Source organism: Coptis chinensis, chromosome 4 (assembly GCF_015680905.1).
Source record: "Coptis chinensis isolate HL-2020 chromosome 4, ASM1568090v1, whole genome shotgun sequence".
NCBI classification, from domain to species: domain Eukaryota; kingdom Viridiplantae; phylum Streptophyta; class Magnoliopsida; order Ranunculales; family Ranunculaceae; genus Coptis; species Coptis chinensis.
In genome coordinates, this window is record NC_141459.1 from 47,577,103 (window position 1) to 47,599,531 (window position 22,429).

Here is a 22,429-nt window from a genome sequence, read left to right on the forward strand (position 1 = left end):
ATTCCTTTAAAAGTAGTGTTAAAGTCAATAAAATAGAGCTAAAGTCAACAAAATAGAGTTAAAGTCAACATATTTTATATTGAGAGTAAAATAGAAATAGAGAGTAGAATCCTTTGTATATATAAAGAGGAAATTAATGATAGAGAGTAAAATCTGTTGACTTTAGCTCTACTTTTAAAGGGGTAGGGAGCCATTGGACTCAGCCTAAGAGTGCTTATTTATTTTCGATAATTAGGAGTGCAAATGACCTGGCCTGGGGAGTGGGTTGGGTGTAACTGGTCGGGTAGACCCGAATCCGACCCGACCTGATTACTGAATACATCGGGTTCGGGTGCATTTTTATATCCGTTTATTTATTCATGTCGGGTTTGGGTTCAGATATAATTTTTGGTTTTTTTTTGAATTTTTAGTGTTATCTGATTGGGTGATCGGGTTATCAGGTTTGGGTCGGGTTTGGATATTAAATTTTAGTTTTATTCGGATTTGGGTTCGGATGTTATGGCGACTCTCATTCACCTTCAGATTGGGTTGGGTATCAACACCATGTTGCATTCGAAATTGTCTGGGTATTAGAATTCTACTATGATCTGGCCAACTTCGATCATTAGGAAAAATGTTTTTAACTTGTCGTATGTGTTGAGACTTTCAGTGGTTGGAAGATGCAAAATTGTCGTCGATGCTACCGCAACAAAAGTTTAGATGCAGAAACATGAATTGCCAAGGATTTCGAAAGTTAAGTACGACAGCAAAGAAAAATGAAAACAGAGAGAATAAGTTTTATAATTGCACTAAATGTGGTGCTGACGTACTTCGAATGGTTGGAGGAGACAATGCTGATGAATGAAATTTCAACAACATGCTCTTCTTCGGCATTGAGTTCTTCCTGTTCTAAAAAAATCAAAATTACTATTGAATTTGATGATGATGCTATATCGAAGGAATTCGAACTTCAATGTAAAATTAAATGAAATGAAAGTTGTGTTGTGGAGAATGGAGTTCTATGTAATGAATTTCTGGGTAGTCGCAATGTACTAATGTTAGTGTTCTAAGTAATGAATTTCGAAGTTAGTGTTCATAGCTCACTATAAACTCCTTATTTAATTTTTATTGTGTTTTGCTGAGTATCAACATTCATTGTTCATAGTTCAATGGTATGAATACTGAATGTTCATAGTCCAACAAGAGTATGAACATTCATTGTTCGTAGTTCAATGGTAAGAACACTGAATGTTCATAGTCCAACAAGAGTATGAACATTTATTGTCCGTAGTTCAATGGTAAGAACACTGAATGTTCATAGTCCAACAAAAGTATAAATATTCATTGTTCTTAGTTCAATGGTATGAATACTGAATATTCATAGTCCAACAAGAGTATGAACATTCATTGTCAATAGTTCACTGAATGTTCACTAGTCCAACCAGAGTATGAACATTCATTGTTTATAGTTCAATGGTATGAATACTGAATGTTCATAGTCCAACCAGAGTATGAACACTGAATGTTCATAGTCTTGTTGCACTATCATCTGTGTGTTAGTTATAGGCGTACAGTATGGACTATATGAACAATGATTGTTCATAGTTCGGTAGCTATGAATAATGAGTATTTATAGTCCATACTGTACTATGAAAAATCAACAGAAACACAATCAGTACGTCTAATAACTTCAAGCAAATCCAGCTCCCTACTCCACTCCCCAATCTCACAATCATAAACCAAAACCAAACCTTCTTTCATCCCTCTACAATTTCTCCCACTTCTTCTCAACAATTCCTTTTGTAAACTGCCCAAAGACAAAATGTCACAGAAAATAGCTTCTACAAATCACCAAAAAACTAGGTCCAAAGACAAAATGGTTAGGCTAAACTCAATCCTTGAGTGACAAGGAACGAAGTTGATCTACAACATCACATCTCGAAGAAACTAGCCGAACAACATCCTCCACTTTCTTTTTCAGAGCATCTGGGGACTTTATGAGATGAAGAACCTCTGTTTGATCCATCTCCAGTAGCATTCCTATGACTTTTGCAACTAGACCATTTGTGAAATGTGCCTACAAAAATAGAAAACCAAAATGTACCAACTTAGATAACCAGGAATAAGAGGTTCAAAATTGTTAACATGCTGAAATTATTCATGCAAGTACTTTTAACTCCACTACAGACTTAAAATTTTAAAGTAGTAATATTTCATCAAGCACCCAAAAATTGAACCAATAATACCTTTACTGGATTAAAATCCTTTAGTCACTCTCTCCATCATCATTTGTATCTTCATCTTCACTGTCATCGTCTTCTTCTTCATCATCATCTCTATCTTTGTCTTCATCATCGTTCTCCTCATCAACAACTGTCAAGTAAGAATGTGATCATAAATGCCAATTTTAAAGTGAACTCCAACAAAAATGTTAAAATACTAGGAAAGAATGAAACTACGGAAATTACTTTACTGACTTATCCCTTTCTCCCTATTTGGATTTTCAGGACAATTTTGTCTGTCGTGATTCATACCAACCTGGTTACAACAAGTACATCTCCTGCCTGTCTTCACTTTGGTGGCTTTTGCAATGCCTTTCTCCAAACCTCCTTTTATTCTAGTACTGCCTTTGTAACCTTTCACTTTTCTTTTCCTTCCTTTAGTTTGTGAGATGTTGGGATTCATAAGTAAAACTTGAGAGGCATGCATCAACTACAGCTTGTGAGTTCTCATTGACAATGCACGAATCCACAACTAAAATCTTGCTCTGGTCATTAGTATTTTTTATTTCCTTGAGCTCCAAAGATAGTTCTTGCAATCTTTTCAACACCAATTAGTAAGTCTCATCTATTTTAGTTGCTTTATAAACCAATTGATTGGCAACCATATGAAGTTGGGTAGTTCTCAGTACTTCAAAACTCTCATGGCCACTAACTAGTCCACCGTCATACTCGGCTCTATATTTGTTAGCCCCTTTCATCCATCTCTTTAGAATAAAGTGATCGGGTATCTCTATATCACGACACTGAAAAACCTTTATGAGGTGTCCACAAGGTATCCCTAGAAACTCAAAAAGTTTGCATGCACAGTTACCTTCTTTTGTGGCTAGGTTGAACTTCACCTTGCACTCACGCTGATCATCTTTCACTCGAGACTTGTAAGTGTAGGTCATGTGGCCATCACTACCCTTTTCATCATCATGCAAGACATACTCAGGTTGAACTATCTCACATTCTTTCTTGAACCTATCATAGACATTCCTCGTATACACTTTTGTTGCACTCTTCAATAGAAAGACATTACTATCGACAATGCGATCCGAGTGTTCAGAAATATAATCCTCTCTTTTTTCTCTTTCTACAATTCTACTCAAACACCTATCATTCTTTAACACAAACTCTCTAAGAGTTGTAGTTGAGCGGAAAAAATTCTTGTAAAAAGAATTCATGCCTTCGGAACGCCCGGTAGTACTTGTACCAACATAGAATGTATCCAAGTGATAAACCGGTGCCCATTTTTCTCGAATCTCATATATTCCTATAAGCCATTCATTATTCTCCAACTCATATGTAGACATCAAAGGACCGTGTGTTTATGCTATGTTCTCAAACTTTGTGTTTGTGATGTTTAATTTGTCAGGTTTTTTACTTGTTCGGTTAGCCTTTAAAGAATAATTTTTTTTTTTTATAGTGTATGCAATTGATTTTTGTGTAGATAATTAGATATGGATAAATTCATAGAAAGCGTATTCCTGATCGATCAATCACCCATGACCGTGGTAGTAGAAATACTCTCCATATCAAGTGCAACATGCGCTAAGGCGAAATCATGTTGTTTTCATATTCAAAAGGTTATTGCGATATACTCCTAAATGTATTAGGAATTTATCATTAGCAGTTCATTAGTAGTCACATTTTGTGGTGTCCTAGATGAAATTCCTGGCTCTGCCACTGCGGACCACATAGATGAAATTCCTGGCTCTGCCACTGCAGTTCATTCGTAGAGACACCACCCGAATCTCATCGACGATCCACATAGTGAATGTTGCGAACTTGCAAATTCCTTTTCTTATATATAAGCACCCAGTAGTTCCCCCACATTGAAAACAGCTTTTCACTGATATCAACTGAATCTTACAGAGAACAATTCTAAACAATTTTTTGATTTTTAATGTATCATGCATGTGGTCCTTGTTGAGCCCACACTCATTCTGTAACATGGCCTAATTATTCCTGTATATCACTAAACTGTAATAATGCTTATGGTCTGAATTCTAAAATTCACACAGACTTTTCAAATCCACAAAAATTAAATATATAAGTAAATATAACAGTGTATATAGACGGAGTTAAAAAGATGAAAATACACAAGACAGTATGTTATATATGCATGGTTCAGCAATATATGTACCCGCAAGTATAGAACGTGCACGGTTAATTGTATCCTTATATTTGAAGGCATGCATATTGATGTATTTCCATGTTTCTCTTGGTACAGTCAAAATAAGCTGTTAAAGCGTACTGATCGATTTCTAACAATCATAAGAAATCTGCAACAATAGCCATAGCCAGTTTCCATCTATCATATCAGTGTGCGAAGAGTGTCAGTGTAATATATTCATTTGCTAATAGCATTATGCATTTTCGTTTCCTTATGCCTGAAATTTCATGAAAATATAATCTTAATCTTTAGGCGCTTTTGTTGGCTGATCCATGTTTGATGCATGTCTGAAAAATACAACATTAGAAATTCACTTCAATTCACAGCAAAAAAAAATTTGCTTCAGTTAGCTTGCTATTGAAATTGTGGAAAATTTTGATACCGACCCGTGAATTTTATTGTTAAGTTTGTCGAATCCGGCAGTTGTACTCAAGGTGGACTGGAGACAATGACATTGCTACTAATATCAATGCAACTCAACTCATAAAACATCCAAAAATAATTGTACTATTTTTTGAATCTGTGGCCAGGACATCAACATGCTGCCTGCTGCCAACAAAATAGCAACTAATTTAAAAGGGGGTAAAAGAAGAAGCTAAGGAGAGGTAAGTTTAGCTTTTAGCTCCAACTACACTTTTCCTATGACTTGTACAGTGGAAAAACCTTCTCTAAGTTCTCAGAGACGCAGTGAACCAGAACTCAATCTAAGAGAGTGGACTTTGAAAGCGAGCATAAGTAGAGATACCACAAAATCAAGAAGACGTTCAGCTTCAAACTTCAGAACTTATGGAGAAGATACAAAGTCCTTCAGATCAAACACAAATATTTCTAGCACTGCTTCTTCACCAGGATACATTTCAAGAGGTAATATACAATACACATATCTTCTCGACTCTCCTAAACCTTGCAAGAGAGAAACGCCACATACTAAAGAAAAGCGTAAGAACATGAGTTAATATAATGCTTCTCTCACTCACTCTTGTGTACAGATGAGATTGACCCATCTACTTACTCCTTCACAACTGCTCTCAAAGGTAAGAATTAAGATTTTTCATTTTTCATTATTCATAGTTTTATACTGGTATATTCTTATCTTTAAATGTCTACCGGTTTCAATGAGTTGGCTGTGTATTTGTGCAGCATTGCAAGCAAGATCAGGATATGGCTGGGAATGGTTATCACCTGAAGGGGTAGCTTTGAACTCAAAGTGGAATGAAGCGGAGAAGTATATATGCAACCCGTTGTCAGGAGAGTTCCCAATGGAGTGTTTATCAGCAAAAACACCGAGTGGAAGATCTTTTGCAACTTTAAAAGCCAAAATTACTATGTCCGGACCTCTTGTTTACTCATCAAGGAAACCACTTGTTCAAACAAAGCCTACTGTGAAGCAAGAACATCATCATGAAGTTCACTCTGCATTTGGAGGTCAAAACACATATTCTTGCTTCTGTTTATTGTAGTTTTAAGTTTAAATTTCATGTTACAAGTACCATTACATTTTATTAGTACTAAAAATAACTTTTACGGATTTTATACTTCAGAGAAGAAAGTGTACAATTTGACAAGAGATGTAGGCACACAAAGTACTCCACCTGATGTTGGTTCCAGCAGTCCCAGCCCTGCATCTAGTCCTATCAGAGGAAAATGTGGATCACCCGAAGCATTTTCGAATTCCAAGTACGAAATCGAGGTATGTCCTTAATTTGAGTAGGATATGGATAAAGAAAAACAAGTTGTTTAAAGTTAAAGTATCTCTGACTCTGAGTAACAAAAAATCTCCTCTAGATCAGGTCTATTGGTTACAACTTACATTCTTCAAGTGGCTGGAATGGCTGCAGAGGTCATTTTCTCCCACAGGCTACAACACACCCATTTGAGCTCACTTGCCCGTATAATGCCGGCTACATACCCATCTCAGTCTTGACCTTAATTGAAATTCTTTTCCATAACAAAAAATTTATTGACCTTATCATAACAAGTGGATGTCACTATGTTATAATTCTCACCCTAGCGCACTAGAGAATGAAATGAGCAGCACAATTTTTTGAGTTAATTAGATTTTTTACAAGTGTTGGCAATACTGCTCCACTAATGCATATACACATGAATATATTTATGCATTCAAAAAATTACATTTAAACAAAGATTCATATGCCAAGCGTATCCAGTTGATAGGCCTGCAATCCCATTTCTGGCTTGATAGTCAGAGTGTCATGTTCATATTACAAGTAATCCTCAAGAAAACTAGCAGTCTGGTTTCTTAAAGAAAACCTATGGTTCATATTGCATAAAACTTTAAAATTCAAAGTTCTGCATCTTTAGTTTTTGGTTATATATTCAGTATGGATTTTGTGCTTATCTGCAAGTAGAACTCAGACCTCTCGTTCTGAGTTAGAAACTTCACAGTCAACTAATATCTAAACTGACAAACTTTGGGGCTTAAATTATTTTGTTGTATGTGGCACAAGCTAAGCTTTTCGTATCTGACACTAAAAAGGTTGTGTTTTAGACTGACATGACAAAGGAGGTAGTAGAATTGAAGAAAGAAGAGCAAACAAATGACAAGGTAATAAACAAATGCAAACAAGGCAAATGTTTGCCATGGAGGAGTTTATGGATGAGGAAGAAGCATAGGGAGAATCTAAAAAGTTTGTGGAAGATTTTGTTTAGGAAGAGGAATCTAAATATCAAAAAGTGTATTGGATGAAGGAAAGATTGGAAGAAAACCCTGCTATATATCAAAGCGAGCATAGGTACTCATGAGCGTGTTTTTGTTTGTATATATTGTTTTGGGCCAAGTATGACAGCTTGGATCTCACATAGTCACATGCAAACTTTAGACTATATTTTCTCATTTTCTCCACAAGATAATTCCCCATCTAGTGAGTTGCTATAAAACTTAGTAAAAGTGAATCCAATTTCAGATATTGTCTGTCAAAAGACCTGCAGGCAAGTCAATCAGAGATTCAGAGGCCATCCTGAAGGAAGGGCAGTTATCCAACTATGTCAATTTTATTGATTTCACTGTTTTGGTTTGAATTCATTGATCAGTTGATGCAATCTGTCGTCTTAATTAGGAACACTAATCCACCCCTTACGAATTAGGAGCAAAATCTCCAAAAGCTCCTACTATTGTAGCAGTTATACACTCTGTAAACGCCGTTAAAGATTTCTTATAAATTATAAGGATTTCAACCAAAGCCCCAGTGAAGATAACTGAAAATCCTCAAGTGCTTCTATTTCACTTCAATTTCAATGCTTCTAGTTTACACTCTTAATACTTGAAACGAAAAAATGAAGTCCATGAAACCTGAACTGTAAAGAACATTACATTACTTTGAACAATAATAGAAGTACCATGAATCCTCAACCATCTTGCAGAAGAAATGCGACTTCATATACATTTCGATCCACATCAAAATAACAGGCCTACAATTGTACATGCACAAGAACAATCTAGGTGAAAATGGAGTTGAAACTTGAATATAGCAAGATCTAATCATTCCTACCTCAGCTCCTTCTACATAGCAACAAAAAATAGTGTTACAATGTGATTAATTTAATACATCATAGAAGACACTCCATAGTGAATAGTGAAAACCAAGGTCTACAAAACAAACGACACCAGCATCTATCCTGAAATAGTTAGTCAACTACCCAACTGTCTTTCATTCCTAATTTCCAACTCATAAGAAGCTATTTTGAGGATTAGCATACGCTGTTTTTCAACGAATCAAGCATACAGAACTATTAAATCACAAACAAAGAAAAATAGATCTAACTACTATACTTTAACTTCTTCAAGATTTTGTGTTTCTAAAACATCGTAGTAGCTAAAATATGTTAATTGCTTGATATACTTTACAAATTTCAATATACAACAAAAGTGCCATTGTCACATTCACTAGAGTAATATTTTGCTATGCAACTTTGCATGAGCTGCTCTTCTATAAAACCAGTAAAATCTTCCCCTGCCTACTGATTTAAGGACATGATATTTCTAGTGAACAAATTAGATAACAGATTGCTGGTAGTTTTATGCCAAAAGATATGAAGGATAAGAATTGTGATCTTTACAGAAGATGGATTTTGTTCACCTTTTACGAAGGACTGTATGAAATTTCGGGTGTTGGTACACTGGTAGCATTTTGTAACCTAATCCTCTTTCCCCTGCATCCACAATGGAAAGACATCAAAATGTTAACACATCAGCAATTAAGACAGCATCTTTGTTTTCTAATAGTAGAAGCACAAAGGCATAGGATTTCATGAAACAACCAAACGGATGTAGATTCAAATGTCTAATAATATAAACACACAGACTTCACGGAAGAGGCAGAATCTGTTGAAAGTCTCCTAAGAGAATTCTTGAGGTTGGAAAGTCACGTATTACAAATAGAATGTACCTTTAACCACTGGCTTACAAGCATTTTGAAAGGAGGATACAGAACAATGGACTATCTATATCTTAGGAATATATAAAAAAAAGGAAAATAACAAAACAAAAAATGAACACTGGCAGGTGCATGTCTTATCAAATGTCATCCCACGACAAGCAAACTTGTTAAAGACTTGAACAAGGAAAAAAAAAGCAAATATCTCAAATATTTTGTGAACCAAATTGGGAAACACAAGGAAAACAATATGTTTTTATGATATAGAACAAATATTGCAATATATTACGAAAGAGGAAAACAGGGTTAAATGCAAGCATGAGGTCATTTCGCTTCGGACTCAGGGTTAGGTGCAATGTTCTCACATACTCTTTGCAATTGACCTGTCCTTATGCCAATCAAGTTCAACGTATATCAGCATTCACATGTATCAACACTTTGTTGTGGAGAACACATTTCAATACATCATCCTTGAATGAAACAACATGAAAAAATAGGATGAAGAGTAAAAAATAGCATACAATCCTTTTCATATATAACTAATCATTATTCTAGGGATTGCCAGTGAAAAGTGATAACTAACCTACTAGTTTCACATATAACACAAACATTCCAAAGTACAGTCAAGCATATACATTGCAAACCGAACAATTCAAAATCAGTGCATTCTACATAAGATGCAGCAAACAAGAATAAAATACACATAATCCACAAAAATGGGTATTGTGTGTCCAAGGGATTCAATAAGCAGGGTGACATAAAAACCGACATTCCAATAATAAATAGGAATGCGGCCAAAATAAACTCATCACATACATAAATGTAAAAAAGGAATTGAACACCAATTACAGTATGAGACAAGCACAATACAGGGAACAAGATATGCAATTGAACTAAGATGTACACACCTTGAAGATATATAGTTTTCGACCATTCCTTTCTGTTCAGCCTCGATAGCAAACCACTTCTCCTCGGCAGTAATAGAGCCCAAGCTTCCTACATCTGTTGTAAAGAAATGACTTAATATAGCAATAAGAATCCTCCAAATATGCAACATAAGACCTGCACATTTGTTTTTTGTTTTCCTTTACCTTGAACCAAAATATCTGCTTTGCCAGAATAGCTTTTCAATCTCCAAAATACATGGCCTTTTCCATCAAAAAACATAGGCTCCGTTTTAACAGCATCTGAACTTTGTTTATCTGCCAACATAGTTAACACAACAGCTGAGTCATTCTTCTGAATGAACTTAGATCACACAGCCCATGTATTGTCATGACCAAAAGACACAGATCAGGGAACTAACATTGCTTAACCATTTGCACTTAAAAACAGTCATTGTATATCTATTTATCCAATAAGGTGTGAAATTGTCAACCAGAGAGCTCGCAAAGAAAAGGCAAAACATCATGAACCCAAAAAAAAACAGAGGCAAAACATCTGTTACAAAGGCAACAGATCAAGAACCCAAATACAAATGAAAGGAACAGATATAGACATTACTCTTAGATATCATATTCAATGCCTCTAGCACCTCCGCATGAGCTTTTTCAGCTTCAACTTTCATTTTTGAGACAAGAGCATCGCGCCCAGAGATAGTGAGGGGGTCTCCACTGATAATAGCTCTTTCCATCTCATCCTGCATTTGTTGCTTCACTTGTTTTTCCTATATAAAGTTCAGACTTAAGTCAAATGAAAATAAACAAAAATATATGAAGAAAACAAGGAAAAAAATTCCACTTAACATCAGTATAAATGTGATGCTCCACATACGACTACCTTTTCTTTTGCAATAAGAACCTTTTGTTTTGGTTCCTTTTCTTTCTCCAAAACTTTTGAGTTTTGTTCGTCAATCCAAGTCCTCAGTTCTCTGGACAGAAACCAAAGCATATGTCAGTCTTCCACCAAGTCAAGGGCAATGCAACGAAAAGGATTACAACATCAGAAAACTTGGCACTTACACCGTACAAAGAGCTTCATCACACAGAAAATTTAAAAGTCTCAATTTCTTTGAGGAGTCAAGTATGTAATATCCACTGCTATCTCTAATAAAACAATTTGAAGGCACTTCATCAAATGAACATTCAGACTCAGATATGCATTTCCCAAGAGCTTGCAACCATGAATTTCCACTGCTTGTTGGACTCAAGGAAGGAGATCTAATTATAAAAAAATATTCAGCTTATCACTTGATTACTCATGGAAAATCATAACAGGAGTTTCTTATCTAAATAGAAGTCACGTGAACTAATGAGCAAGGAACAATACTCTTCTCCCGAGTCCTTCAGTAGCAAAGACAGCAATTGAATATGAAATTGAACAACTGAAGAAAGTGTCTGACTACGCCGAGTGCACCCACATGTTAATTCTCGAAGAATTGACTCAGGCAAAACATCGTAATTAGGAAAAGAGCAAACATGATATAACAATAGATGCATGTATTTCAGTAGCTCTCATACATTTTCAGCTTATCAAGAAAAAAGAAGGGGGTGTGTCATTTCTTTATGAATAATAAGATAATTAGATCAATATCACATTAGGAAACAGCTCTATTTCATATTCTTCTTTACAAGAGTACAAGAGTACCATATCAGATGCTACCCTAAGCAAGCACATAATAACTTTAGAGGATAAGCTAGCCTAGGTGGTGACATTCCACCATTTTGATGTTAAACCGAAGTGCATATATAAAATTGACAAGTTTACTATTACCTGCCCAAAAGCTGTGCAAAATTCTAGAAATTGCAACGCATGTCCAACATCTTCTGCTGGTAAGTCAATCCCTGCTAAATGTTTCAGATCAATTCCTTGAGGCAACGGGATGTCAGCACCAATATTGGTGTTCTGAATTTCCCTAGTGTTCTTGAGTTCATAAACTGCTGGCCTCATGTTAGCAGTTGCTTGATCATTATCATCAATCTAACTGCTGGGTGCTTGTCCCCCATCAATCAACAGTGAACTATTCCCTTCAACCATCTTCCCTTCTTTATCATTATTACACAATTGAGAGCTCTCCTCAGAATTTGGAGAATCACTCATCCCAAATAGATAATTAGCTTTATATTTTTCTTCTTCAAACTTAACTTCCTTCACACTTGACGCCTTTCCTACGTACCCTTGGGATCTCACACTGTTCTCCTTTATTACATGTATCGTCTCCATGGAATTTTTCTTTGTATTAATCTTGGCTTCATTGCTATTGGTACCCCCATTGTCAAGCATTTTCTTCTCATCAAATGAAAATGAGTTATTCTCCTCAACTACCTTCGTACCTTTCTTACTGCATTTCTGAGAGATGTCCTTGGCAAATGCCATCTAGGAATCAATCTTCTCATCTTTTTTACCTTTTTTCGTTCCTTCTTGATGGAATCCAATGAGCTTCTCTTGACATCTTGAGATGGCTTAGAGCTCTTTATTTTTTCTTTGACACCAAAATCTTTCTCTGTCTTCACATCTTTATTATTAATGGAGTTTGAATTAATTTCCTTCAAAACCTTAGACTGCTTAGAGCAATTTTTCTTGGACAGTATCTCACCTCTTCCCCGGCAAGCAGTATCTTTACCAACCTTCTTCCCCAAGGAGTTCCCTTTACAATCTCCTACATCTTCCTCATTGATATCCACAATCAAGGAACATACTTCCAAGTTTGGATCACTTTCCAGGCAAACACGTTATCTTTCCTATTTTTCCCTGGTGAAGCTACTAAAGACTCCTGTTCAAAGTAGGCATAGGTTTAAGCATAACTGAACCCATTAAATTTACAACACCATAAAATTTACGAGCAAAAGATTGTATACCTTAATACAAGTCTTTCCTTGCAAGTTTGGATCACTTTTGTGGGCAAAAGAGTTTTCCTTTCCGTTTTTCACCAGTGAAACTGTGACTGCCTCCTGTTAAAAGCATGAATCACATTCAGCAGAAGTGCAAATGGAACTTAAGAAACTAACTTGAAAGAACTGTAAAATTGGGATCGCAATCAAACCTCAGTAGAAGCAGCTGGCTTCTTCAACATTCTTAGAATTCAAACTATCTTTTCCTTTCCTAATTAACATATCTGAAACCGAAGAAATGCACAAGTATTCCAGTAGGTTTTTGTCCTTTCTTCTTCCCATATTACTTGTTGATACTCATACTCATAAGATCCGTGTTTAGTGCATAACTCAGGCTCCACTCGTATTAGTTGTTACTCTGCTATTTATCTGCCACGCTGTTGCCACATGTCCACATACACATACTTATTTAGGTATTTTGTTTCAGATTTCGTCTTCTCTCTTCAATTTGCCCTTTATTTCGAGACAATTATCCATTTTAAAACCATCTTTGTGCATTCAAAATCAAAATTTGTTTGGACGTGCAGGTGTGCAGCAGTGCCCACTTGGAAGAACTTTTTGCCGTGTCTCCTAAACCATACCTTTTTCCCATTCAAGACCTTAGCACAGTTCTCTGAAAGTCAAATCAAAATGTTCGTTGAGCACAAAAAGGATACAAGCTTTTATGTTTTAGGTTAGAACACCTTCCATAGCCATTTTATGTTTTTGGTTAGAACACCTTCCACAGCAATAACACGGCAGCCATTGGTGGATGCCAAGTACCATGTTATGCTTTACCTGACTATATATTAGGGGTGATAATTTGGCCCTCAGGCCCTCAACCCGGCCCGACCCGGCCCTCAAAAATGCGCGTCAAAACCCTCAAAAGTTGGCCCCCTCACATTTGAGAGTGAGCTGGCCTGGCCCCTCATGCTTGTTATGGGCTAGGTCTAGGTTCCGAGCATAGGCCCGACCAAGATTTGGCCCCTTCCAGCCCCTCACTTGGCCCCTCAAGATATTTTTTTTCGACACGATATATTTTATTTTTTACATTATATATGTAAGGTACCACAATTATCTCTATTTGAATCCAAATATTTTCACTACAAATAATGTTTAATAATAGTAGTTTACCACACATATCATATGAGGTATTTTGTAATTTGAGTAAAAGAGTTCAAATATAAAAAGAAAAGTGAATTATGATTATTTTTGTGTAAACCCAAAATAGAGGTGATAATTTATGTATTATACTATATATATTTGTGTAAACCCTAAAAGAAAACCATATTTTCTTGTTATTTTACATTATATTTATGTATTATACTATAATTATCTAAATTGTATAAAAAAAATTATTAAATTAGTTTTCAATAGGGGATAAATTATAACATAATATAATATATGCACTTTTGTAATTGATTTAATGATATGTATATAAGTCATACATAAAACAAATCCAACCTAACAACATAGTTAAGTATTAAAAATATAGATATTTTAAGAATATCATCTCTTCCACCATCTCTATCTATTTTTTTTCTAAAGATATAAGAATTAGTTTTGTATACTTATATACATATCATTAAATCAATTACAAAAAAAAAAAAAAAAAAAAAAAAAAAAAAAAAAAAAAAAATTAAAAAAAATAGTAAACTAGTGAAGTATAATTAGACCGGGCCCGACCCGGCCCTCATTTGGCCCTCAAAAATGAGGGCCGAGGGGCGGGTTAAGGGCTTGAGTTTTCATGTTTGACCCTACTCGACCCGGCCCTCAATATCAAATAGGGCGGAGCCGATCGACCCCAATCATCATGGGCTTTTATGGTAGCCCGGCCCGGCCCTTTTATCACCCCTACTATATATATATATATATATATATATCGGTTTGTCTAGAGTGCCACTCTTATAGTGACACTCTTATCTCACTCTTCATTTGAGCCGTCGGATCTCGCCCTCAAGATCTGAAGATCTCATTTACTGATATAACCGATATTTCAAAATTTCAGTGTATTTCAAAATTAAAAAAAAAACGAAAATAACAAAATAAACCGAAATTGGGTTCTCTCTCTCTATGGCTCTAGGCTTCTTCTTCTCATCATTTGGCAATTCGGTTTCTTCATTTGGCTTCTTCTTCTCTGACAGGTATCATTTGGCAATTCAACTATAGTGCACTTTTGGTTATGGTGCTTGCCTATTAGAACATTTTAATTGACACTTGGATTGTCATTATACCATAAAAACTTGAATTTTGATTTAATTTAGGTTGCTATGATTATAGTTATGATTGATACCCTCGTTTAAAGACGGCGACAATTTCGGTGAACTCTTTCAGAGTTCGTGAACTCGTCAGATTCTTCATTCCAGATTCGTCGAGTTTTGAACTCGCCGAGTTTGGTGAACTCTATCAGAGTTTTGAACTCTTTCAGAGTTCGGTGAACTCTGTCGTATTCTTCATGCCGTATTCTGTCAGAGTTTTGAACTCTTTCAGAGTTCGGTGAACTCGTCGTATTCTTCATGCCAGATTCGCCGAAGTTTTGAACTCGCCGAGTTCGCCAAGTAGCATATTCGGTAAACTTTGTCGAAGTTCGGTGAACTCGCCGAGTTTTGAACTTGAACTCGTCAGTTTTGAACTTTTCGAGTTCGTGAACTCGTCGTGATTCTTCATGCCATATTCTCGTCGAGTTTTGAACTCTATCGAGTTTTGAACTCGCCGAGTTCACCGGGTAGCATATTTGGTGAACTCGCCGAGTTCACCGGTAGCATATTTGGTGAACTCGCCGAAGTTTTGAACTCGTCGTATTCTTCATGCCGTGATTCTCGTCAGAGTTTTGAACTCGCCGAAGTTCGTGAAGTAGCATATTCGGTGAACTCGCCGAGTTTTGAACTCGTTAGAGTTCGTGAACTCTATCGAGTTTTGAACTCTGTCGAAGTTCGTGAACTAGCATATTCGTGAACTTTGTCGAGTTCGTGAACTCGCTGTCAGAGTTTTGAACTCGATTGAGTTCGGTGAAGTAGCATATTTGGTTAACTCGTCGAGAGTTTTGAACTCTGTCGAGTTCGTGAACTCTGTCGAAGTTTTGATGTTTAAGTTATTTACACTGTTTATGTACATTGGGATTTTTGACTGTTTAAGTTATTTATATTTTTAATTTTTTCGATTTATAGAAATGGAGACAGAGACATCAATCAATATGGAAGAAGACGTAGTTGGGTCTTCGCCTACTAAAGCCCCCGCTCAAGGCACGCAAACATTAGTCGCTCCTTATATAGGAATGACTTTTACAAGTGTTGACGAGGCAAAGACTTATTACAAAGAGTATGGTCAACAAGAGGGATTTGAGACTCGCGGTTGGACGACTTCCAAGCAACAAAATCAGGTGGATTTGGTTAGTGGTTGTTTATCGGTTTGCTCACGCGGAAGGGGTTAACAAGAGAGATGAAGTCCGATCAAGAAATACATCAACTATCCGTGTGGTTGCCAAGCTTAGAATTATTAAGAAAAGAATGCATGAAGAGATATATGAGGTCGGGTTGCTCATAATGACCATAGTCACGGGCCCGGTGACCCCATCGAAGAGAATTTGCATGAAAACTAACAAACATATGCCCGGGCAAAAGTGCTTGACCGAGATATTTAGTGATAAAGGTTTATCCGTTGGGAAAGTGGCATCCGTTTTTCCATGGAGAGGAAGTTGGGTTTACACGTAAAGATTGTTGGAACCATTATTATGGTTTGACCGTAAAGATGCCTAAAGAAGGTGATGCAACCGCCGCGGCCGCAATATTTTATGCGTAAGAGTGCCGAGGATCCCCGGTTCTATTACGCTTATTGATTTAGATGAAAATGGGATGCGGTGAACTTTTTTCGGGTTCATGGGAGGTCTCGATGCCGATGAATATTCGGGGGATGTTGTGGTCTTTTGATACCACATATCGCACTCAATGCATATTCCATGCCTTTTTTGCCCCTTTTAATCGAGTCAACCATCATTATCGTCGATTCAGTTTGGTCAAGCGATTGTTGCTTGATGAGACGTAAGATACATTCATATGGCTATTTAAGGCTCGGGCTTGCAGCCATGGGTGGTCGGCGCCAACCGCAATCATCATCGACTGTGATAGAGCGATGACGATGACAGCCCATTGCCAAAGTGTTTCCTAATACTCGCCATCAGCATCGTCTTTGGCATATTATGCAGAAATTCCAAGAGAAGATGTCATTTACCAAATTTGAGACATTGGTAACCGAAGTTGAAGAACACTATTTCTTTTTCAGATAGGATTGTTGATTTTGAGAGAAGATGGTGTACAATCATTGAGAAGTATGAGTTGTCGAAAATCCTTGGTTGACAGAGATATATTCAATGCGGGGAGAAATGGGTTCCTTGTTATCTCGCTGGCACCTTTTTGCTAGTATGCACATGACCGGGTCGAAGTGAATCGATGAATGCTCATTATGACCCGGTTTGTCAATTCGGACGACTCACGCTTTATGCAGTTTGTACATGGTAATGAGAAGTCTTTGGCTTTGCTTGCTAGGAAAGAAAGAGATTCCGATTCGCGACCGAAGCATAGTTCACGGATTGTGCCTAACGATGCTTTCATCCTTATACATGCCGCAAGGGTCTATAATGATCTCAATATTCAATAAATTTAAAGAGCAACTAGAAAAGGCAAAGATGGAGTACAAAATTGATGGGGAACAAATTGATGTGTATGGAACCGAAGCTACATGGTGAAATGGAGAGACCATTGAAGAATTCTGTTTGGAGAGTGAGTTTCGATAGAGGAACCTTAGAGGGAGATCGCGAAATGCAAGTACTTTCAGTTTATGGGTTTGCTTTGTGGTCATATCTTAAAGGTTTTTACGCTACTACGAGATTGAAGAGATTCCAAACCATTTTAGATTGACGCGCGGTGGATGCAAAAGTCTAACACTTATAGAGCGGAGTTTGATACTAGATTTGTGGTCGGAATGTCTCAAATGAACCTTTGAGAGTGGCTCATTCTATCAAGGTTGCTTCTCAAGTGGCTTTTACGACGTCGCGATACTTTTGAGGGTTATTCATATTTTATTGAAAAGATTGGTGAAATGGCTATTGAAATTTCAAAGTTTAATGAGACTTCCTACAAAAGGAGACGCAGAAGTTGCAGAGCCTTCGATACCTTCGGTTATACACATCACGTGTTTTTTTATTTGAATGTTTAATTTGATATAAATTTAGTGTTTAATTGGGTGTTTAATTTGATATAAATATTTATTTTAATTCGGTCTTTATTTCAGCTATTGATTTTGAATCCCAACATTTCTCAAACAAAAGGGAGGGGAAGAAGAAAGCGGATAGATGGAAATCCCCAAAGAGATAGCCCTAAACAATTCAGAAGAAAGTGTCACGATGTGGAATGATTGCTAACCATGACTCGAGAAATTGTCCCGAGAAAAAAAATAATACGTAATCTGTCGAGTGTAAGTATAGCTTTATTCAAAACTCTTTGATTCTAAATGTTCACTAGTTCTAATGATATTTTATCAAGGCAAGGCCATGGACTTCATTGATGTCCGGACTTGTTAAGAGTGGTTTAGATATGGCAGCCTTGTTAGAGTTTTATCAAGTGTTGTTAAGTTGAACTGCGGTCGAGGGTTGTGTTCCATTGCATCATTATGTCCATTGGATAGTATCTAATGTTGTCCGCTAGCTAGGCTCTAGATAGGAAACATCATAATGATAGACCGTGCTTTTTTGATAACTTCTTTCTCCCTTTTTATTTTCAAAGTTCAATATTGCTGGTTTAGGTTACATTTGGGGAGTTTAATTAGACCGAAGTTCTAATCTCATTGATGTTGTAGAAAAGAGAAGTATGGCTCAAGGAGAAATGGAGAATCGGAGGCAAAGCTTTGCTTTAGGTAAAAATACCGCCTACTCATCCTGCTCGTTTCAGCCCCTCGACTTTGCATCGGTCGATCTTGATCTTTTCATCATTCTGGGTTATGTTTATGATCGCTACAGTTCCACAAGATGCCACAAGATCACCGCCACCTTGACTATGCACCATTCAAGAAAGTCGCCAAAATTGAGTTATTAACTACAACGGAGAAATTGTCGCGGAAAAGAGTGAGAGAAGAAGCGTATGTTAAAAGAAGGTGGAGAAGTTGAAGAGAGTTGAAACTTGGAGTGAAAGGCTTGAACAAGCCAAAGCTAGGTGCAAAAGGGCTATACTTGTTGCTAATTCATTCGATGTGCTTAAATGTTGTAATACTGAACAATAATATTTGGGATTGCATAAAGCATTTTGATGTGCTTATTATAAATGTTATCGTTGTTACACTGGCGTGCCCACTTGCAATTTTGTTCCGTGAAGTTGATATGATGTATTGATGCAGATACTATACCACCAAAGATAATGCCAACGCTTGTCAACAACAAATTTACCTCAACTCATATGATCATCAATCAACATCAACACAAACAAACCAAACCGATAAATTGCCAAAACATCAACATCAACGATATGGACTTAGTACGCCATATCGCGTTTGGATTTGAATTTGGATAAAAAAAATGGCGTCCGTTTGGGACTAAGTCCAACGGTGTGGCCATGCCGTTTGGGGACAAAGTCCAAACAGACACGCCATTTTTTTGCAAGTTCAAAGTCCAAACGGCATGGCCACACCGTTTGGCCTTAGTCTCAAACGGCATGGCCACACCGTTTGGCCTTAGTACCAACCAACGGTATGGCCATGCCGTTTGGGCCTTAGTCTCAAACGGCATGGCCACACCGTTTGGACTTAGTGGCCTTAGTACCAAGTACCAAACGGTATGGCCATGCCGTTTGGGACTAAGTCCAAACGGTGGCCATGCCGTTGGGGACAAAGTCCAAACAGACACGCCATTTTTTGCAAGTTCAAAGTCCAAACGGCATGGCCACACCGTTTTGCCTTAGTTCCAACGGCATGGCCACACCGCTTTTGAGACTAAGGTAAGCGGGTGTTGATTTTGAACTTGCAAAAATGGCGGTTCTGTTTGGACTTTGTCCCAAACGGCATGGCCACACCGCTTGGACTTAGTCCCAAAACAAACACGCCATATTTTTGCAAGTTCAAAGTCCAAACGGCATGGCCACACCGTTTTGGCCTTAGTCTCAAACGGTGTGGCCATGCCGTTTGGAACTAAGTCCAAACGGTGTGGCCATGCCATTTGGGACTAAGTCCAAACAGACGCGCATTTTTTTGCAAGTTCAAATCCAAACGATATGGCCACACCGCTCAAGAGGCAAAAAGGCAAAAAGATCTTTTGTGTTTTGGCAAAAACATTTGCATCGCATTAGATTTTTGTGTTTTGGTAAATAACATTGGGATTTTTGTTGATAACATTGGGATTTTTTGTTTCGCATTAGAGATACTAATAGAGATAACATTGGGTCATTAGAGATAACATTGGGACAATGTTCTCGCATTAGATTATTAATAGAGATACTTCGATGTGACAAATTAAAATGCTAAATTGTTGGAGAGCACAAGAAGAGCCATTGAATGGATATAAACCGAGATCTAAGCAAAGCACATACGCCAGCAGCCCCTGGTAAAGTAGTATAACCTATTTTACTCTAATCGACGCCAGACGTCCTATTAAAATCAATGTCTGCTAATAGCATAAACATAACCAAAGGCAATGTGACATGAAATACATGAAACCCTAGGATCTTAGGTGAACATGAAAAGAATGACAAGTCCAAAGCAAGATCACTATCATTTCATATTTCAACAATGTGACACCATGTGAAATACATTGTCTGAATTACTGAACATAAAGCTAAGTTGCTACATATCAACAACTTGCACTTACAAAAGAGTCCTAACATAACATTTTTTGACTACAAAGAGATTTCCAATCTAACTTTCTGACTTTATCTCCTTCCTGCAAAAAAAAAAATTGAATAAACAGATCAGTCAAGCAAAGTTAAATCAAACCGCTTTATTAAGGTCCGACAAGAAAAACTAACCTCTCCACTTGCTTCCTCATGTTCACCATCTTCCGCCACCACCATTTGCATAATTACCCCAATAAAAAACACATGAATCAAGATAAATACTACCACATATGTCAAATCCAACACCAAATCTAGAAACCTCATTGATTGGAAAACTCTTGAACTTAAGTCATGATCAACTCTCAAAAGAACAAAGAAAGACAAATGCCAATAAACACTCCCCGCGATCATCTCAACTAATACAAACTGAAAAAGTAAAGCAAAACCCGCGATCATCTCAAATGCCAATAAACACTCCCCGCGATCATCTCAACTAACACAAATTGAAAAGTAAAGCAAAACCAAAGATCATCTCAAATGCCAATAAACACTCCCCGCGATCATCTCAACTAACACAAACAAACCATTTCCATTTCCAACACTCGTCCCAACACAAGATAAAAAGGAGGTAAACTAACCAAACTAACCACTAAACCCTAAACTAACCAAACTCAACATACCTAAATCCTATGCTCCTTCACGATATCGTCCGCCAATGAACTTGCACCGGGTCAAATTGTATGCCTCCATGAACTCGTTTCGTGCATCCCTCCGAATCGCATTCCCACCCAATTGCAGGCCTTGATTGAAGCAAGCGAGAAATTTCATCGACGACGGGTGTCTTTGTCAAAAATTAAAACACAAAACTACATTAGTATATACATTTACATTTATAAAATACCAAAACAAAACAAAACAAAAATTAACGTTGTAAGATATTAACTCACCGATTATGATATGGAAGACTCTCGTAGGGAGTAGTGACTAAGATGATCGTGGTTTATCATTCGAATACGACTATTGTTTTCGCATCAACTCATGTATCTACTAACACACTCCCATGATAAGACGGAATGGGTCCTCGTTGTTCAAGTTGAATCAAGTGATTTCCGCCAATTACTCCAGGAAGGAAGACGCAATATTAAATTTCACATCATACCCGTCCGAAGTAGTTCAAGGCCGAGGTCTTTGGTTTTGGGGATCCGAGGGTACAAACTGCATATGACCTAACCGACGACAACCCTCGCAGAACATTGTAATCTTTCGACATTATCAAGAAAGCATATAAATCCCTCGAAAAATGCTATTTCATCCAATCGGCCGTAGTAGCTTGACTTGAACATAGGGATACCATTCAACCTCGGTCAAATAGCATATGATCTAGGAAATTAATCATTAATCACATACTAATAATATTAATTAATAAATAAAACTATTTACATACAAAAATGCTTATATCGGTACAAGTCATATTATCAATGGTGGCTCGGTATACTTCAATGCAATTTTTAGCTAGCATAAAAAGATCGAAAGTAATCGAAAGTACCTATTAGCACGGGACATGCTCAAATGATAGTCCCTCATTTGGGTATGGCCTGAACACCGGAAGTACTCATAAATCCATGCCTACATTAATATAGACACCGAAGTTAATATTGTAATAGATAGATAAAATTGACATTGAAAAGAAAAACAAAAAACTAATACCGTAGGAGAGTGAAATAGCCCGAAACACCTTTCACCTTGGCACTTGTGGCAGTCCCAAGACCCTCAGACAAGTAAGCCAAGAAGGCTGCACCCCACGCCAGTAGTCTCTCGATCTTGGCAAATTTCAAAGCGGCCTCGGATAACAAACGGAACTGCAGTTCCAGACGTGTCGGTGAAGGCGGTACATCCAAAGAAAAATAATGTGATAAGCTCTCACAAAGAACGCACCTCTTTTGGGTTGACGCCTTCTTCACAACAACCCCATTTTCATCACGTAAATCTTCATCTC

The 22,429-nt window shown here is 37.1% G+C and overlaps 3 protein-coding genes and 1 long non-coding RNA gene across 11 annotated transcripts; 1 reads left to right on the forward strand and 3 right to left on the reverse strand.

Annotated features, from left to right (window-relative positions):
• Positions 1–2,812: 2,812 nt before the first annotated feature.
• LOC147503750 (protein FAR1-RELATED SEQUENCE 5-like) lies at positions 2,813–3,556 on the reverse strand. The gene has a single exon (XM_086604945.1). The coding sequence runs from the start codon at positions 3,554–3,556 to the stop codon at positions 2,813–2,815; it is 744 nt and encodes a 247-aa protein (XP_086461071.1).
• Positions 3,557–4,988: 1,432 nt separating this feature from the next.
• On the forward strand, positions 4,989–7,443 carry LOC147503751 (uncharacterized). Of its 3 annotated transcripts, XM_086556992.1 has the most exons (6): positions 4,990–5,283; positions 5,409–5,453; positions 5,560–5,844; positions 5,961–6,109; positions 6,929–7,172; positions 7,344–7,443. In XM_086556992.1, the coding sequence occupies exons 1-5, from the start codon at positions 5,061–5,063 to the stop codon at positions 7,124–7,126; spliced, it is 900 nt and encodes a 299-aa protein (XP_086413118.1). In that variant the 5' UTR covers positions 4,990–5,060; the 3' UTR covers positions 7,127–7,172; positions 7,344–7,443. The 3 variants fall into 3 exon arrangements, with proteins under 3 accessions (XP_086413119.1, XP_086413118.1, XP_086413117.1); XM_086556993.1 differs by lacking the exon at positions 7,344–7,443 and having other exon boundaries at positions 4,989–5,283; positions 5,578–5,844; positions 6,929–7,290; XM_086556991.1 differs by lacking the exon at positions 7,344–7,443 and having other exon boundaries at positions 6,929–7,290.
• A 189-nt stretch (positions 7,444–7,632) lies between these two features.
• LOC147503752 (uncharacterized) lies at positions 7,633–11,297 on the reverse strand. 6 transcript variants are annotated; one of them, XM_086556989.1, is made up of 8 exons: positions 11,082–11,297; positions 10,775–10,972; positions 10,614–10,683; positions 10,348–10,479; positions 9,905–10,061; positions 9,722–9,815; positions 8,517–8,589; positions 7,633–7,939 (listed from the first exon to the last, which is right to left on the reverse strand). In XM_086556989.1, exons 1-7 carry the CDS (start codon positions 11,249–11,251, stop codon positions 8,520–8,522), a joined length of 891 nt encoding a protein of 296 aa, XP_086413115.1. In that variant the 5' UTR covers positions 11,252–11,297; the 3' UTR covers positions 7,633–7,939; positions 8,517–8,519. The 6 variants fall into 6 exon arrangements, with proteins under 6 accessions (XP_086413115.1, XP_086413113.1, XP_086413112.1 ...); XM_086556987.1 differs by having other exon boundaries at positions 9,905–10,052; positions 10,593–10,683; XM_086556986.1 differs by having other exon boundaries at positions 7,633–7,848; positions 10,593–10,683.
• A 9,049-nt stretch (positions 11,298–20,346) lies between these two features.
• On the reverse strand, positions 20,347–20,672 carry LOC147503753 (uncharacterized). The gene is made up of 2 exons (XR_015220247.1): positions 20,626–20,672; positions 20,347–20,540 (listed from the first exon to the last, which is right to left on the reverse strand). It is a non-coding gene; the product is annotated as an uncharacterized LOC147503753 (long non-coding RNA).
• Positions 20,673–22,429: the final 1,757 nt, after the last annotated feature.

What these genes read in the sequence shown, in the direction of transcription:
- LOC147503751 (XM_086556992.1), top strand. Translation starts at nt 5,061, where the DNA reads ATGACTTGTACAGTGGAAAAACCTTCTCTAAGTTCTCAGAGACGCAGT. An exon ending in AGTTCACTCTGCATTTGGAG is followed by an intron (nt 5,845 to 5,960) that starts GTCAAAACACAT and finishes TTTATACTTCAG; the next exon opens with AGAAGAAAGTGTACAATTTG. An exon ending in ATTCCAAGTACGAAATCGAG is followed by an intron (nt 6,110 to 6,928) that starts GTATGTCCTTAA and finishes GTTGTGTTTTAG; the next exon opens with ACTGACATGACAAAGGAGGT.
- LOC147503752 (XM_086556986.1), bottom strand. Translation starts at nt 11,251, where the DNA reads ATGCATCTATTGTTATATCATGTTTGCTCTTTTCCTAATTACGATGTT. An exon ending in TTCTTATTGCAAAAGAAAAG is followed by an intron (nt 10,480 to 10,592) that starts GTAGTCGTATGT and finishes AACTTTATATAG; the next exon opens with GAAAAACAAGTGAAGCAACA. An exon ending in CTGAAAAAGCTCATGCGGAG is followed by an intron (nt 10,062 to 10,347) that starts GTGCTAGAGGCA and finishes GTGTGATCTAAG; the next exon opens with TTCATTCAGAAGAATGACTC.
- LOC147503750 (XM_086604945.1), bottom strand. Translation starts at nt 3,556, where the DNA reads ATGTCTACATATGAGTTGGAGAATAATGAATGGCTTATAGGAATATAT.